This window comes from Piliocolobus tephrosceles, chromosome 2, assembly GCF_002776525.5.
Source record: "Piliocolobus tephrosceles isolate RC106 chromosome 2, ASM277652v3, whole genome shotgun sequence".
NCBI classification, from domain to species: domain Eukaryota; kingdom Metazoa; phylum Chordata; class Mammalia; order Primates; family Cercopithecidae; genus Piliocolobus; species Piliocolobus tephrosceles.
The window spans coordinates 119853762-119871269 of NC_045435.1; the positions used below are offsets into that span (position 1 = coordinate 119853762).

Below are 17508 nucleotides of genomic sequence, written 5' to 3' on the forward strand. Positions count from 1 at the left end.
CATTTCTCTAGATTGCAATACATCACACCAACCCACATAGCCATCAAAATGCTTCCAAATTTACTTTCCCATGATAGAGTCTCTCAGTCGAATGCAGGTCTGTTTCTTAGCAATGCCCAAACATAATAAATCCTCAGAAAGAAGAAAATACTTGGCAATTTTAGCTCATCTAGGAAGGGCCCTACCATCTCTGGAATTAGTTATTTTGGTCATCATTGCTTCCACAGCCTTCTGATGGCTTTAAACATATCATTTGTAATTTATCTTTTTTTTTTTTCTATCTGGTGCAGTGAGAAAGCTAACCTGCAACTACCTATTAAATCCTATCCAGAAACAAAATTCCTGTTGAGATGTTTAAAACAAAGTGTCATGACCAGATTTGCATTTTAGAAAGCGTTCTGAAAACTGTGGTAGATACATTAGTCTAATGGGGCTAGACTGAAGGTAGCAATATTATAGTAATGGGAACTTGTTGTGTGCAGTCAGCTCTCTGCTTTTGAGTCATCACTTCGCCTTCTACTATTCATTTATATCTGAATAAATTATTCACCCTATTAAGTCTCAGTTTATTTTTCATCTGTAAAATTGGGATAATGATGCCTGCCTCTTGGAGTTATGTGGGTTGATTATAGCGTGATAGCTAGCACACTAACCATTCACTAGATGATATCTATTATGATTTTGAAGATGAGGAAAACCTAGAAAGGAAATAACTAGCTTGAGAGACATTAAGGAGGTTGAATTTAAAGGATTATGTACCCAATAAGAGATGAATACATGTATGTCAATCAGTCTTCTAGTTTGGATAACTATGCTGAAGTAAAAAGACTATCACTGAGAGAGGAAATACAGAAGAAGATAATATAGAGTTAGAAAATGACATTAGTTTCTAAGATATGTTGAGATGGAGGTGACTATGGGACACTTACTAAAGAAAGCTGACACTTCCAAGAAACTAGCCATCATAGAAAGGAAAAATAAGTGATAACTGAAAAGAAACTATAGTTGATAGGCCTGTTTTAGAATTAAATTCAATATTTTTCTTCTGATTTTAGATTTGATGCATGTGTATTATAGAAAATTGACTAGTAAGAAGTAAGCAGAACTCTAAGGAATATAGGAATAGAAAAATGAAAGAGCAGCCACTACTTCCCAGGCCTGAGATATATTGACCAGGGAAGAGTCCCACCCATCCCAGGGCTGCCTCACTGAATGGCAAACCCACAGAGATGCTGTATGTGGAACTTACCAGAAATCTACCACTAGGGTTTCAGGAGAAACTATCCATAGGAAGGTGCTGTTTCTCAGAACTTACTGCAAACCCATTAAGAGGGTACAGGGGAGGCTGTTCACACGGAAGAGTCACACAGTTGGCCTCTTGCTTGCCAAGGATATTATGGAAAACCATTCATGGAGTGGTACCAGATAGGTGGCATACTGCTGACAGGGGAAACTGCTAGCTCTGGGTTCTGGAGAAGCCTTACCTGCGTTGCCGGAGTCTGGTGCTGGAAAAGCTATTGCAAGAGTTTGGTACTGGAGAAGTCATCCTATAAGAGCCTAGTGCTGGAGAAACTGCAGGGCAGGATTCTTGGGAGAGGAGCACAGAGAAACTGGAACTTGGAAGACAAATCCATTTCTCCTCCAGTGTCTCTCCATTGCCCCTTAGGCAACAACATGCCAGCTAGCAAAGGAGACATTGTAGGCTTGAGTCTGTCATCACAGAGCAGGCATCAAAAAGTTTGGGCAATACATTGATAACTGGCATATTCTCCTCTGCCCCTTCATGCTTGTTCTCCTCTCCTCATCCTTCTACATCATGTTAGGACCTTTAAAATTACAGTTTTATCCCCAGTAAGTTATAAGGTGTAATGGTTGTCTTTGAGGGTGGGGGCGGGAATTGCAATTTATAAAGAGAATAAACCATGGAAACGATAAAGGTATAAAGACAAAATTTTAAGCGTATGACTGGTTTCAAAACAAAGTTCTACTACTTGCTAGCTTTCTAAACTTAAGCAATTCAAGTAAACACTGTGTGCCTTAGTTTCCTCAACTGAAGATAGGCTTCATCTTAGTTATCATCATAATGTTTCTGTGAACATTAAATGATGTAACCCATGTGAAGCCCTTAGCACAGTGCCTGATACCTAGTAAGACTTGGACACATTTTATTTACTGGTAAAGTCCTGTATTATTATTCAACTAAATAGTTCTACAGTGTAGAAATTACTATTCCCCACATTTTTTATATGAAGAATTGTGGCATAAAGAATTCAAATAACTGACCTAAGTTCACATAGATAGTAAAAGTAGAGCCTAGATGGGAATGCTAAAAAACTGACTCAGGTGTTTATGCTATTAATATTTCTAAATGCAGCCTCCCCTGTTCAAATAGTATTCAAATCAAATTCCCTAGTTGCTTATTCTTGCTCTTATTTCTAAAACCAGCCATTTTACTGTATTATCTCTTTTTATTATTTTCATTTAAAATTGTTCATCTCCTTTTCAGAAGGATAATGCTGAATTTAAAAATCGTTATTATAAAAGAATACTTCAAAAAAACCTCAATTACCAATATATTTCTCCTGCACACTATCATTACAGAATGTACCTTATGTCTTTGTACTGCATTTTACCCACCTTACTGCAATCTCCATAATTACTTCATGCATAGGTTATTTGGCAATTGTACAATGAAGTCTCACTTTCAATGTCCTAAACTATCACTTTGGAACTTGGGACAGTTTTCAAACACTTTAAAATCACCAGGTGATGTTTTAGCCATACCTGCTGGGTTTTTTATGTCCTTTGGTATTCTCTTTCTTTCCCTTTCAACTTGAAACATCTTTCGTCGCACTTTCCTTTTAGCTTTCAAGTTGTTCCCAGTTGGTTCTTAAACAGCTTGAAACCCCTCTTTGATATGCCTTAGTCAAAATCCTGGAAGCTACTTAGAACTGGCTCTATGTCAGGTTTTGCCAGTAAATTCCCCAGGACCCATTCACATTGTATCTGTAAAATCTTTAAAACTTGAAACAGTGTGGAGAAAATGCTCTATTAGTGATACTTAGGGTGAATTGTTTTGTTGTAGCTGTTGTTGTTCTGTGAAAGACAAAGTGTATGAAACAAAGAGATGGTTTTATTCAGCCTACTGCAGTACGGAGAAAGTTCATTAAACAGGAACATCTCAAAGACAAGAAAGGATGTCTGAGCTTTTGTAGAGATAGGTAGATGAGGAAGTCATCTATGTTTCTTGTAGGACTCATGAGAAAGGAAAGAGAGGGTCTTAGAATATATAAGAGGAGAGGAGTCCTTTGTGGTTAGCTGTTTCTAGAACATGAGAGGGTAGAGAGATTTCTTAAATGTCTTCACTTTCCACGAGCACTGGACTGAGGTAAAGTTCAGCATTGTCAGTCTCATCCACCTTTTGTTTAAGAAAAATGAGTACCTCTCATTGCTGAACAATCTAGAAGTGATCCTAAAGCTCCTGGGTGGGGCAAAGCAGTCTCAGAAATAGTGTCTCAGGGGTTCTTATTGGTGTTGCTCCTACAAAACCATCTGAATTTATATTGTCAGGTGGAGGCAAAGGTCAGCTGTTTTGAAGTCCTGAAGATCCTGGGAGAAAGGGATAGCTGCAAGGCAATCGAAAGTCTATATAGGGATCTGGGATGTCAGGTTTTAGTTCTTGGTAATGTCCTTAGGTGGGAGGGAGAAAAACTGAAAATATTAGTTTGGAAAGTTGTAGTTAAATGTGGATAAAAAACACATAAGATTGAAAAGTTTGGAGAGTTGACTGCAAGGTAGCAGACTCCAGTCCAATTTGAAGTAAATCCCAAAAGTGGTGTTTCCAAGGAGAAGAGGAAATCAAATCTCTAGTAGATAAGAAAAGTTTGCATATCCATCAGAGACTTGCAACTTGAAAAGAGGGACAAAAATAATTCAAAAACAGTGAACTCAACCAGAATCTAACAACCCAGAAGGGTGTGCTGGACATAATACATAGGGTTTTATTGAAACATACAATGTTTCACATTAGCCCTTAAACTACAGGTGAAAAATATACACGTAAGCTTTTAGTAAAATCTAGTTTAATGTATCTTTCTTTTAGAATATTATTTTAAATCTAGCACCAGTAAAGAAAAATAATCTTGATATTATATAAAAGTTCTTTCTTGAACAAATAATTAAAATGCAGGAAGAAAGCATTCATAGATATATACATTGACTATATGATAAACGAGAGATTGCTACACATGGCTTGCCTGAGAACCTTTTAGATAGTAAACATCTAGAATGAACAGAAAACTCAGGGGCATTTTAAAAGTAGAAATCCTTCCTATTGCTCTACATTTTTGTTTACATAACACTAAATTATCTCAAAATTCACAAATACAATTCACACATAGCAAAAGTTGGGGTCTATAAAACAGAAGTCATTAATATGTGAACAACTTATTTAAAAGGTTCAACAGGTCACAAGCAACCATTATTTGAGAGTCATATGAAAACTATTGAAGTATTTTGATTAATCATCACCACTCTTTCTCACCAGCCAGTTGCTTTGTTGCCTGGTTGTTACCGGATGGTGGCTGAAATAAAAGAACATTTGACAATACTGACCTAGAGCTTAGATTTAGAAATCAGAACCTTGACATCAAGATGCGGGCAGTGGAGAGCAGCGTGGGCATCACCTGGGAGCTCCTTAGAAATGCAGCATCTCAGGACCCACCCCAGATCTGTTGCGTGAGAATTTGTATTTTAATGAGATCCCCAGGTGATTCTTATGCACATAAAAGTTTGATAAATAAGGATGATTTGTCTAGAAGACACAAAATAGGACACAGAATAGGAGGAAGAATGTGAATTAGAAAGGAGTTTTCAGAATGCTGTACACTCACAGACAGGTAGTCATTGCATACTACATTACATAGCTGCCAAGTCCCTTGTTGCCAGGGTATCTTTGTGAGTTTTGCCGCTGTTGTTCAGCTGATATAGTTAGTTGCCAATTAGCAGGCAAGGGAAAGACCAGAAGATAATATATAAACCAATTCTTCTGTGTTGAGATCCTTGAATCATTTTATTATAGAGAAAATGTTTTGGATACTTTCCTGACCACCACATCTTTCCTTTTCATCACTGTGAAAACAGCTTTTGGCTATCATTATGGCAAACCTCGTCAGGCAGCCAAGTATAAAGAGAAGTGATGAGTATATAAATGTCATATTTTCCCAGGAAGGGAATAGTGAATGTAAGTGGTTACTGATAACACTAGATGTTAATTTTTAAGAACTTGGTTGTGGTTAAATGGATGTGTATATATATATATGATGTGGAGAATCCCCCTTTTATCAATATTATAGGGTCCCCAGGTCTCTGGAATGCAGGGATTCCAAAGAGTGAGGAGTGAGCCAAACCCTTTGCATGCCTGAAAGTTCCTTCATTCATGTGCTCATATATTCAACAAATATACTTTTTGAATCCCTTTCCATGAACCAGATACAATGCTGGATACTAGAGACATATGGTATACAAAGGCAAACAAAGTCTACTGCTGCTGAATTTATTGTCTAGGAATAGAGATAGGTAATAAGTAAGTAAATAAATAAAGATGATAAGTTTGGAGAGTGATATTGATAAGAGCTAAGAAGAAAATAAAACAAGATAATATAATAAGGTGACATTAGGAAGAACATCAGTGAAGGTCTCTCTGACATTTAAGCTAAATCCTAAGATAGAAAGTTCTACAAAGATTTTGGGCCAGAATGTCCCAAGCACAGGAAACCAGTATGAAGCCACTGAGAACAAAATTGACATGTTCCAGGGACAGAAAAGCGGTCACCGTTGCTAGAATGGAGTGAGGAGACAGGTATCAGATGAGATTAGAGGGCGATCAGGGGTCTTGTCATGTGGGACCATGTTGCCTGGGCAAAAACTTTGATTTAAGTATAAAGGGAAGCCTTCAGAGGATTTAAAGAGGAATGTGACCTGATGAATCTAGACACAGTGTCTATTGCTCACTATTCTAAGCAAACTACTGTCCAGGATTCTAAATAAGTTATATGGCCTGGGAGGCAAGAAGTTGGAGGCATGAGGTTCCTAAACTTGTGATCATATGGGAACTTGAGGGTGCTTTAAGATAACCTGTATATTTATTTATTTATTACTTTTTAAAAATGTCAGCTTTTATTTTAGATACAGGGAACACACGTGCAGGTCTGGTACATAGGTATATTGCACCTAGGTAACGAGCATAGTACCCAATAGGTAGTTTTTCAAACCATGCCCCTCACTCCATCCCTGTCCTAGTAGTCCATAGTGACTATTTTTATCATATTTATGCCCATATGTGTTCAATGTTTAACCCTTACTTATAAGTGAGAACATGTGGTAGTTGGCTTTCTGTTCCTGCATTAATTTGCTTAGGATGATGTCTTCCAGCTTCATCAGTATTGCTGCAAAAGAGATGATTTCATCTTTTTTATGGTTGCATAGTATTCTATGGTATGTGTGTGTGTGTGTGTGTGTGTGTGTGTGTGTATCTCGCATTTTCTTTATCCAATCCACCATTGATGAGTACCTAAGTTGATTACACGTCTTTGCTATTGTGAATAGCATGGTGATAACACACGAGTGCATGTGTGTTTTTGGTATAATGATCTATTTTCCTTTTGGTGTATTTCCAGTAGTGAGATTTCTGGGTCAAGTGGTAGCTCTGTTTTAAGTTATTTGAGAAATCTCCAAACAGCTTTCCGCAGTGGCCGAACTAATTTACATTCCTACCAATGGTGTATAAGCCTTCCCTTTTCTCCACAGCCTTGAAAGAATCTGTTGTTTTTTGACTTCATAATAGCCATTTGGACTGGTGTGAGAAGGTATTTTATTGTGGTTTTGATTTGCATTTCTCTGATAATTAGTGATGATGAATATTTTTCCTATGTTTTTTGGCCACTCGTGTGTCTTCTTTTGAGAGGTGTCCATTCATGTCCTTTGCCCATTTTTTGATAGTGTTGTTTTATGCTTGTTGATTTAAGTTTTTCTTTTAATAGAAATTGGACGTCGAATCTTTGTCAGATGAATAGTTTGTGAATATTTTCTCCCATTCTGTATGTTGTCTGTTTACTCTGTTGATGGTTTCTTTTGCTGTGAAGAAGCTTTTTTATTTATTTAGGTTCCACTTATCAACTTTTGTTCTTGCTACCATTACTTTTGGGAGCTTAGCCAAAAATTCTTTGCTGAGACTGATGTCAATAAGGGTATATCCTAGATTTTCTTCCAGAAATTTTCTAGTTTTGGGTCTTATATTTAAATCTTTAATTCATCCTTAGTTAATATTTTTATATATGTTGAAAGGTAAGGGCCCAGTTTCAATCCTCTGCATATGGTTAGCCAGTTATCTCAGCACCATTTATTGAACAGCGAGTCCTTTTTCCATTGGTTGTTTCTGTAGGCCTCATTGAAGATCAGATGGTTGTAGGTAGGCAACGTTATTTTTGAGTTATTTTATTCTTTTCCATTGGTCTATGTGTTTGTTTTTGTGTCAGCAGCATGCTGTTTTGGTTACTGTGGCCTTATAGTATAGTTTGAAGTCAGGTAATGTGATGCCTCTAGCTTGGTTCTTTTTGCTTATGATTCCTTCAGCTATTTGGGCTCTTTATTTTTGGTCCACTTTGAATTGTAGAAGAGTTTTTTTCTAATTCTTAAATGAATGACATTTATTGTTTTGTGAGGAAGCATGTGGTTGATCTTAGAATATGTTCTGTGTGCAGATGAGAAGAATATATATTCTGTTGATTGTTCGGTGGGGTGTTCTGTAGGTGTCAATTAGGTCCAACTGATAAAGTATAGAGTTTAAGCCCAGAGTTTCTTTGTTAGTTTTCTGCCTTGATGATCTGTTTAATGTTGTCAGTGGGGTGTTGAAGTCTCTCAGTATTATTGTGTGGTTGTCTAAGTTTTTTCATAGGCCAAGAACATGTTTTATGAATCTAGATGTTCCAATGCTGGGTATGTGTATATTTAGGATAGTTAAATCTTCTTGTTGGATTATATGCATATGCCCTTCTTAATTTTTATTTGTTTAAAATCTGTTTTATCTGGCTTAAGAAGAGGGACTCTTGCTCTTTTTTGTTTTCTGTTTCAATGGGAGAACATTGTCTATTTCTTTACCGTGAGCCTGTAGGCATTTTTACATGTGAGATGGGTCTCTTGAAAACAGCAGATGATTGGATCTTGTTTTTGTAAACAGCATGCCACACTATGTCTTTTAAGTTAGGTTTATAGCCCATTTACATTCAGGGTTAGTATTTGTACGTGAGATTTTGATCCTGTCATTATGTTCTTAGCTGGTTGTTATGTAGACTTGATTGTATAGTTGCTTTATAGTGAACTGTGGGCTATGCACTTAAGTGTGTTTTTGTGGTAGCAGGTGCTGTTGTTTTGGTTCTGTATTTAAGATGCCCTTAAGAGACTCTTGTAATTACGGCTGATCCCATTGAAATAAATTCCCTCAGCATTTGCTTGTCTGAGAAAGATTTTATTTCTCTTTTACTTATGAAGCTTAGTATGGAGGGATATGAAATTATTGCATGGAATTTTTTTTCTTTAAGTATGTTGAAAATAGGTCTCCAATCTCTTTTGGCTTGTGAGGTTTCTGCTGAGAAGTCTACTGCTAGCCTGATGTGGTCTTTCTGTATGTGACTTGACTAACTGCCTTTAAGATATTTTTTTTCTTTTGCATTGACCTTGGTGAATCTTCTAACTCTGTGCCTTGGGGTTGGCCCTCTTGTATAGAATCTTGCCAGGGTTCTTTGTATTTCTTGTATTTGTGTGTCAACCACTCTAGCAACATTGGGGAAATATTTGTGGACTATATCCTCAAATATATTTTCCAAGTTGCTTATTGTGTCTCCTCTTAGGATTATCAGTGTGTCCTAGATTTGGTCTCTTTACATAATCTCATAGTTTTCAGAGGTTTTGTTCATTTTTTATAAATTCTATTTTTGTCTGACTGAGTTGATTTGAAGAACCAGTCTTTGAGTGCTGAAGTTTTTCCTCAGCCTGGTCTATTCAGCTGTTAAAACTTCCAGTTGTATTATAAAATCCTTGTAGTAAATTTTTAAGTTCTAGAAGTTCAGTTTGGTTCTTTCTTAAAATAGCTATTTAATATTTCAGCTCTTGGATCATTTTACTGGATTCCTTGGGTTCCTTACATTGGGTTTCAGCTGTGTCCTAAATCTTGTTGTACTTGCTTGAAATCCAGATGCTGAATTCTATATCTAAGTTGTGTATTCAAGTAGACATAAATTTTCTTTTTTTCTCAACTTTTATTTATTTGTTTTTATTTTTATTTTACTTTGAGTTCTAGGATACATGTGTAGAGCGTGAAGGTTTTTTACATAGGTATCTATGTGCCATAGTGGTTTGCTGCACCTATCAAACCATCATCTAGGTTTTAAGCCCTGCATGCATTAGGTATTTATCCTAATGCTATCCCTCCCCTTGGCCCCCACCACCCGACAGGCCCTGGTGTGTGATGTTCTCCCTGTGTCCATGTGTTCTCATTGTTCAACTCCCACTTATGAGTGAGAACATGTGGTGTTTGGTTTTCTGTTCCTGTGTTAGTTTGCTGAGCATGATGGCCTCCAGCTTCATCCATGTCCCTGCAAAGGACATGAACTCATTCTTTTTTATGGCTGCATAGCTTTCCATGGTGTATATGTGCTGCATTTTCTTTATCCAGTCTATCATTGATGGGCATTTTGGTTGGTTCCAAGTCTTTGCTATTGTGAACAGTGCTGCAATAAACATACATGTGCATGTGTCTTTATGGTAGAATGATTTATAATTCTTTATGTACACAGTAATGGGATTGTTGGATCAAATGGTATTTCTGGTTCATATTTTGTTTTTTTTTTACAAGTGGTATTCAACCATCTCCTGACACAAACCACAGGAAATTTGACAAATCAGCCTGTTTGTTACAATAAGAACACATCACTTTGTTGTTGTTGTTGTTGTTGCCATCATCCTGTGATAGTGTACTTCATGGAAAGTGTATCAGTCAGAGGGGAAACAGGGAAGTAAAATCAGCAGGACTCCATATTGAGATTTATTACAAGAGGTTGACTTATAGGTTTGTTGGGTTGGCTGAGCAAGTTCAAAATATGTAGCACTAAGTCAAGAAGAAAAGATCATGGGCAGGCTGGGCACAGGCAGAAATGTTCATTGGTAGAATTTCTTCACTCTTTTAGGGAACCTCCAGTCTTCTTTTATGGCCTTTTATCTGTTTAAGTCTGGCTTGCCAGATTATCCAGGATAATCTCCCTTACCTAAAGTTTGTTGATCAGGAACTTGAACTACATTTGCAAAATCTCTTCAAAGCAACACTTATATTAATATTTGACTTCATAGCTGTGAACTTTACCCTACGCAACTTAATACATCAAGAAAGTCATCACAGCAAGGTTAAAAACATTTTAAAAATTATTGTAAGTAAGTTCAATAAATGATTATTTCTTACATGTATTATGATCTACTACATACATCATCATAAAAAATCATTATGCCATTAACCTAGCAGATGTTACTACGAATAGTGAGAGGAATTGATTACCATTATGCATTTAAAAGATGTTAAGTTAATGACATCATTTTTGCCACATATAGATTTACAAATGAAGCTAATGAAGGTTAAGTTTTCTGGGCCTCATCTACAAAGACCCTTTGAGTATTAGAAATTGCTAGGAGTTTGAGAGTGTTCTAGGTGAAGAGCAGAAGCAAGGTTACAAGCAACAATCATTTCCAGGTAAGCATTTCAGGTATCTTTTTAAAAAGAGATCTCAGGAGAAAAGGACCTAACTCTAAAAATTACTAGTAATTTGTTGAAATTTATTTTATCCTAAATAGCCACTTTTATAAATAAATTTATATTTGTAATTTTATGTTCTTTTTTTCTAAAGAGAGCTCCCAAAATTGTAACTTTCAGGCCCAAGAAACAGGGATCTACCCCTGCACATGTACTTTTTATAATCCGTTTGTTAACTAAAAAGAAAAAAAATTAAAAATGAGCCATCCAAGTGAGTTTGTCTCTTTCAATATCTTACAAAGACTTATCAGTTATTGGATTAATGGTCTTGAAACCCAGTCAATTACAATGGAAATTTGTCATCTAGTTGAGAGACAAATCTCAGTAAAACAGAATTTATTTCAGAAGTAACATTCTGGCTTTTACAATATATCTCAGAAGGGCTCAAAGGCATCAGAATTGCTTGTGCTTCTAAAGTGCTAATCTGCAATCATATGGGACAGGACCAGCTGCTGATGTGCAGATACCCACATTATCTCATACCGCTGGTATTAGGCAAATGGAAAGTATTGTCTTTCATTTTATCTCTGCTTAATGCTAGTTCCAGATTTATTCATTTTCATCTTATTGCTTAAAAAAATATTCACAGAATTCAAATATTAGAACATATAAAAAATTATTCATTGAGAAGTTTCCTTCCCTCCTATGATGATGCTCTGTATTGTTCCCACTGTCGTCTATTTCTTGCAGCCGCTATTACAAGTTTCTGTGTAAACTTTTAGGGTTTCTATATGTATTTATGATTTTGAACATGACTTCTGCTTTCTTTGGCAAGTATGTCAGTCAAGGGTGAACCTTCTTTCGTTTGTCTAATATATTTTTTCCATTCTTTTATTAATAAATTCCTGAATCATTTTATTTTAGATGTGTTGTTTCACTTTTAATCCATTTTTTAAAAATCATTTTTTTAAAAAAATTGGGAAATAGAGCATCTGTATATTTATATATTAAACACTTTGTTTCTCAGACTGTTTTATGCTATTTATATATTTTTAAATTTTTCACTGCATCTGTAGCTTTTTATTTGTTTATGTTTGTGTGTATGTTTATTCTAGTGGTTAACTTTATAATCATAAGAATTATGTAGTTCCTCTAGTTCTTCATTTCTCTTAGACACTGTTAGATCTATGCTCAGTGATGATAGAATAAACTTGCTTTCTCATTCTCCTGCCTCCCTTCTACCACTCAATTTCATTCCATAACATGATTTTCTTTATGCTTACTTTTATTTTGTTAAATTTGCCTACGCTATTAGTTGATTTTTCAGTTTTCAATGCTATTCTTTGTCTCTGATTTATCATAAACGAGGTTTCTTTCTCCTTTATCCTCATAATTTTTGTCAATTGTATCATTCATACATTGTCAGGCACATGGACTTTATCTTCTATTTTTGTCATCCTTAACTCCACATTGTTTTAATTTTACTTCTGCACTTAAATATATTCAGTGATCACCACCAAGTTATTTTTTTCAAAATTTTCTCAGTCATTTCTCAGTTTAGCTTTTTTTTTTTTTTTTTTCCAGATAGCGTCTCCTTCTGTTGCCCAGACTGGAGTGCAGTGGCACAATCTTGGCTCACTGCAACCTCCGCCTCACAGGTTTACACCATTATCCTGCCTCAGCCTCCCAAGTAGCTGGGACCACAGGTGCCCGCCACCACGCCTGGCTAGTTTTTTTTTTTTTTTTTTTTGTATTTGTAGTAGAGATAGGGTTTTACCGTGTTAGCCAGGATGGTCTCTATCTTCTGACCTCTTGATCCGCCCGCCTCAGCCTCCCAAAGTGCTGGGATTACAGGCGTGAGTCACCGTGCCCGGCCTCAGTTTAGCTTTTTGAAATTTCCTCAAAGAGGACTCTGGGGAACAATGATCCCTAAATTTCTTGAATATTGACACCATTGATAGTTTTTGGATTTGAAGGACAACTTGAATATATGTAATATTCTTAGCTCACATATTCTTTCCCTGATTATCTTGTAGGCATTGCTCTACTCTTTTCTGGTGTTGGTCATTCCTATAAAATATCTAATGCAAGATACTTTCCTCCTTTTTAGGTCACTTGATTATTTTGTGTAGTTGCCAGAGGATTTCCTCCTTATCTTTAAAGTCTAATAACATTACTGGGATATGACTTGGTTTTGAGTATTCTAAGTCAATTATTCCTAGTACACAATGTGTCCTTTCCACATATGTCAGATTGACTTTTATTTGAAGAAACCTTTATTAAATGATGCCTTTAAATATTTGTTAAATTTTGGTTTTCTTTCTTAAGTACTGATACGGTTTGGCTGTGTTCCCATTCGAATCTCAATTTGAATTGTATCTCCCAGAATTCCCACGTGCTGTAGGAGGGACCTCTAGGGAGGTAATTGAATCATGGGGGCCAGTCTTTCTCCTGCTATTCTCATGACAGTGAATAGCTTTGATGAGATCTGATGGGTTTATCAAAGGTTTCCACTTTTGTTTCTTCCCGATTTCTGTCTTGTTGCTGTCATGTAAGAAGTGCTTTTTGACTTCTGCCATGATTCTGAGACCTCCCCAGCCACGTCAAACTGTAAGTCCAATTAAAGCTTTTATTGTTCCCATTTTCGGGTACGTCTTTATCAGCAGTGTGAAGGCGAACTAATACAAGTACCTACTCTAATTATATGTTTGTAGATCTATTTATTTGTGTGTCTTCAACATTTATTATTTTTCTAATTCATTCTTTTTATATTTTTCCTTTTATTATATATTTTTTCTCATTTCTATATTCTAGGTTTCCTACTGTGTTCCAGGAACTCTGTTTTCCCTGGTGATTTTTTTCCCTCTATTTCTGAGTTTTGCTACCTCATGTGTAATCATTTCCTCTTGTGTCTTCATCTCTTGCCTGAGTTTTTTCACTTCTGCTCTGTGATCTTCCTTCATGGAGGCAACTGCTGTTTTAATTTTTAAAATTTAATTTCGTCAAAATGGTTGGTAACAATGTTTGTGCAATATTTTTCTGGTGGTAACTCATGTATTGATTAGTTTTGCTGCTCTTTTTTCAATTTGATTGGTTTTAGTTTTTCCTTATATAAGTTTGTGTTCATGCTGTGTTAGTTTTAAAAGTTTCCTCTTTTAATTAATTAGCTTTAATGAGGTGGATTTTTTTTTTTTTTAAACTTGAAATACGTGGTAATTCCTTGAGTAAGAGGCTGGGATGTGAGAACAGGGTATCCTTCAGGTTTTACATCCCATGGGGACAGACTGCTTTAGCGAAAAATGACTCATATGTGTGATACAGGTAGCCCTACCTCATCTATTTCACTGGTCCAAACCAGGTCCCAGAGAGCTTCTGCTTCCAGCTACCTTCACCTCTTTTTAGCATCCATGTATATAAGGAATAAAGCATTTGTATTTCCTGGTGAGCCTGTCACTCACAGTGACTATTTTTTTCCCAGCACATGCTAAGATGCTGCTGCTGGCCTTCTTATACTCTCTATACTTTTCACTTTTTCTTGAGCAACTTTTGTCCTGTCTCAGCTGTTTTGCTTCTTATATTCTGTGAGCTGCAGATTACATCTGTCTTTGAGTTTTGTTAAAGTAGAATTTATTTGCAAAGTTATTATCTCTCATTTTCTTGGTTGCTTTTATATGATTTCCATGAGAAGAAGAGGGAAGATCTTGACTTCTGTAGCCAAGGTCTACATATACTTCCTATATACAGTATAGTTTATACTGGAAGGGGAAAGTTTTTGTTTTATTTTGTGTTTAATCCAAATATATAAAGATGCCACTATACTGTAAAGTCATTCGATGTTTACTTTTTAAACTTCATATTTTTTGGTTGGTGTTTAAAAAGTTCGTAGGTCCAGCTCCAACTTTATTCCACTTTACTTTCTTTCACATATTTTATGCTTCTTTTAAATTGTACTGAATTATTTAGAATGATTCCAATAGTAGTTATTATTTTTCCATTCTGTTTGTTTATTTATTTATTTTTGAGACAGAGTCTCGCTCTGTTGCTCAGACTGGAGTGTGATGGTACGATCTCGGCTCACTGCAACCTCTGCCACCGGGGTTCAAGCGATTCTCCTACCTCAGTCTCCCAAGTAGCTGGGATTACAGGCACCTGCCACCACTCCTGGCTAATTGTTTGTATCTTTAGGAGAGATGGGGTTTCACTAAGTTGGCCAGACAGGGCTTGAACTCCCAACCTCAGGTGATTCACCTGCCTTGGCCTCCCAAAGGGCTGGGATTACAGGCATGAGCCACCATTTTTCCAATCTTTATTCACCATTTTTTCTCTACTTGACACTTCCTATCCAACCCTTGCCAATTCTCCCTCACCTCCATGTTTCTTATTTTCAATTAAAATCCTATCTGGAATTCAAGACCTACCTCAAATAAGTACCTAATTCTTAAAGCTTTTTAAAAAATCTTTATATATTATTATAATATCTCTTACATGTATATACACAATTTGCATTGCTTATATTCTCTTGGAATGATATCTTATTGTATATGATATTTTGGTTATTTGGTTACTGCTTCTAGTTTCCACCAATTGGAAGAAAGGTCATGACTCAGTCGTATTTGTGCCTCATTTATATCTGAGCATAGAACATTGTGTATAATAGACATTCAATAAGCATTTGTTTAAATAATAAAATTATGCAAAATGCCAAAATTATTTTCTAGAATGCATGGCGCAGTTTCCACCTACTTCTCACTGATGCACAATATAACCACTCATGGAAATAATTTGGTTCTTTTTTTTCCCTAAAACTGCAACCCCTATGGATGTGATTGTAGATGCACTTCTTTATTCATGCAGACAGTAAAACTGTGTTTTGATTATTTTAATTGTCTTATCTCAATACAGAATAATTTTTTCTTGGCTCTTTATGTCTTGATAGCTGTTAAGTAGATTAAAAAACAAAAATGGAAAACACAAACTTCTGTAATCCTCTACCCTTAGAATGGTGGATTTCTATTAAGATATATGCATTAAAAGAACAAACTCTACTAAAATTTAACTTTTAGATGTAAATTGAAGTAAACAGAATAGCAAAAGCTTAGAGAAAATTTCCCTAAATACACTCTGTGTTTTACAAAGATTTTTAGAAGAAAAGCAAAATTTGAGAATTTTCTTCCCACTATTTCATTTAAATAGGTCTTTTTTTTTTTTTTTTTTTTTTTTGAGACGGAGTCTCGCTCTGTCGCCCAGGCTGGAGTGCAGTGGCTGGATCTCAGCTCACTGCAAGCTCCGCCCCCCCAGGTTTACGCCATTCTCCTGCCTCAGCCTCCCAAGTAGCTGGGACTACAGGCGCCCACCACCTCGTCCGGCTAGTTTTTTGTATTTTTTAGTAGAGACGGGGTTTCACCGTATTAGCCAGGATGGTCTCGATCTCCTGACCTCGTGATCCGCCCGTCTCGGCCTCCCAAAGTGCTGGGATTACAGGCTTGAGCCACCGCGCCCGGCCTTAAATAGGTCTCTTAACAAATATAATTTACTTGTAATTTTTCTCATCATTTTGTAGCTTTGAAAGCTGTATTTGATGAGAAAAACCTGTTTCCGAAGGATATTCTGGATCATGAACGAAAAGCTAAGCAACTATGCCAAGAAAAAAGTTGTGAAGTGAAGAAAAATAAGAAGTAATTATAATAGAAAAAACTTCATCGTCACATAAAGTACATATATAAAATGCAGAAAAAGCATCAAGAATTCTGCCTTTTATTTTATATTTGAACTTCAGGAAGTTTTGTCTTCATGGGATAATTTAGTACTGCTCTTATCCATCGTCTTTCAATTTCTCTGTATTCTTAATAAAATAAATATTGAACTAAAGTGGGAGCAGCATCTTGGTATTTATTCTCAAGAATTTTTATATAAAAAGTTTACGATTCCAGAACAAAGTTCTAACCAGTTGCCCTTCTGATTGTTCCTATAGACAAGTATTTTTGATCAATTTTCATTGTAAAACCTGCATTGAAATATATGAAAAGTACCGATACAGTAAATATCTACAAATGTGAATAAGAAAACTGTTTCCACTTTTTTACACTTTCTAGTGCTTTTTAAATGATTCTCATAATGGTAATCAGACCTTGTCAATAGCACCACTTCTTGTTAATTCTTATTGGCTTTTATTCATTCTATAAGCTTATTGGGAAATTACTGCATATGATCTACTTCAGTAGTTCATTATACTGTACTTTAAAATTGAATGTCTGCACATTGTGCACATGTACCCTAGAACTTAAAGTATAATTTAAAAAATTGAATATCATAGCACATCAAAGAGGTAATAGTCTTGAAAAAAAAATCAAAGGGCCTGGGGTTATATAAAGGACCCACTTTATGTGGAAAGTCAAGTGGGAAATACTTGGTTCTGCAACTTACTGCCTCTGTTTGTTGACCTGTTTTTATTTATAAATATAATCATGTTCCAGGCAACCAATATTATTATTCTGCTTTATTTATTGTGTCCTATAGAAAAAATGGGTAAATTCATTTACATAACTATAATGACTTACTGTATATTTATATTTTAAAGAGTCCTTTCAAAACAAGCTGTAGTCTAAGAAGAATTTTTCAATAATACATATAGTAAAGGAAAATACTTTGCAATATGTAGGGGACCACTTGGTATAGCAACTGCAAATGTCATTTGTGTTTAAACCACACAATAA

At 35.8% G+C, this 17508-nt stretch overlaps 1 protein-coding gene across 2 annotated transcripts in view; it reads left to right on the top strand.

Moving 5' to 3' along the window:
* WDR49 (WD repeat domain 49) overlaps window positions 1-16663 on the top strand; it is a 184691-nt gene extending 168028 nt beyond the window's left edge. For both annotated transcript variants that reach the window (XM_031935245.1, XM_023213507.1), the window contains exon 19: window positions 16356-16663. In XM_031935245.1, the coding sequence (XP_031791105.1) occupies window positions 16356-16474 (119 nt within the window). In that variant the 3' untranslated portion in view covers window positions 16475-16663. The remainder of the gene's footprint in view (window positions 1-16355) is intronic.
* The last annotated feature ends 845 nt before the right edge of the window (window positions 16664-17508 follow it).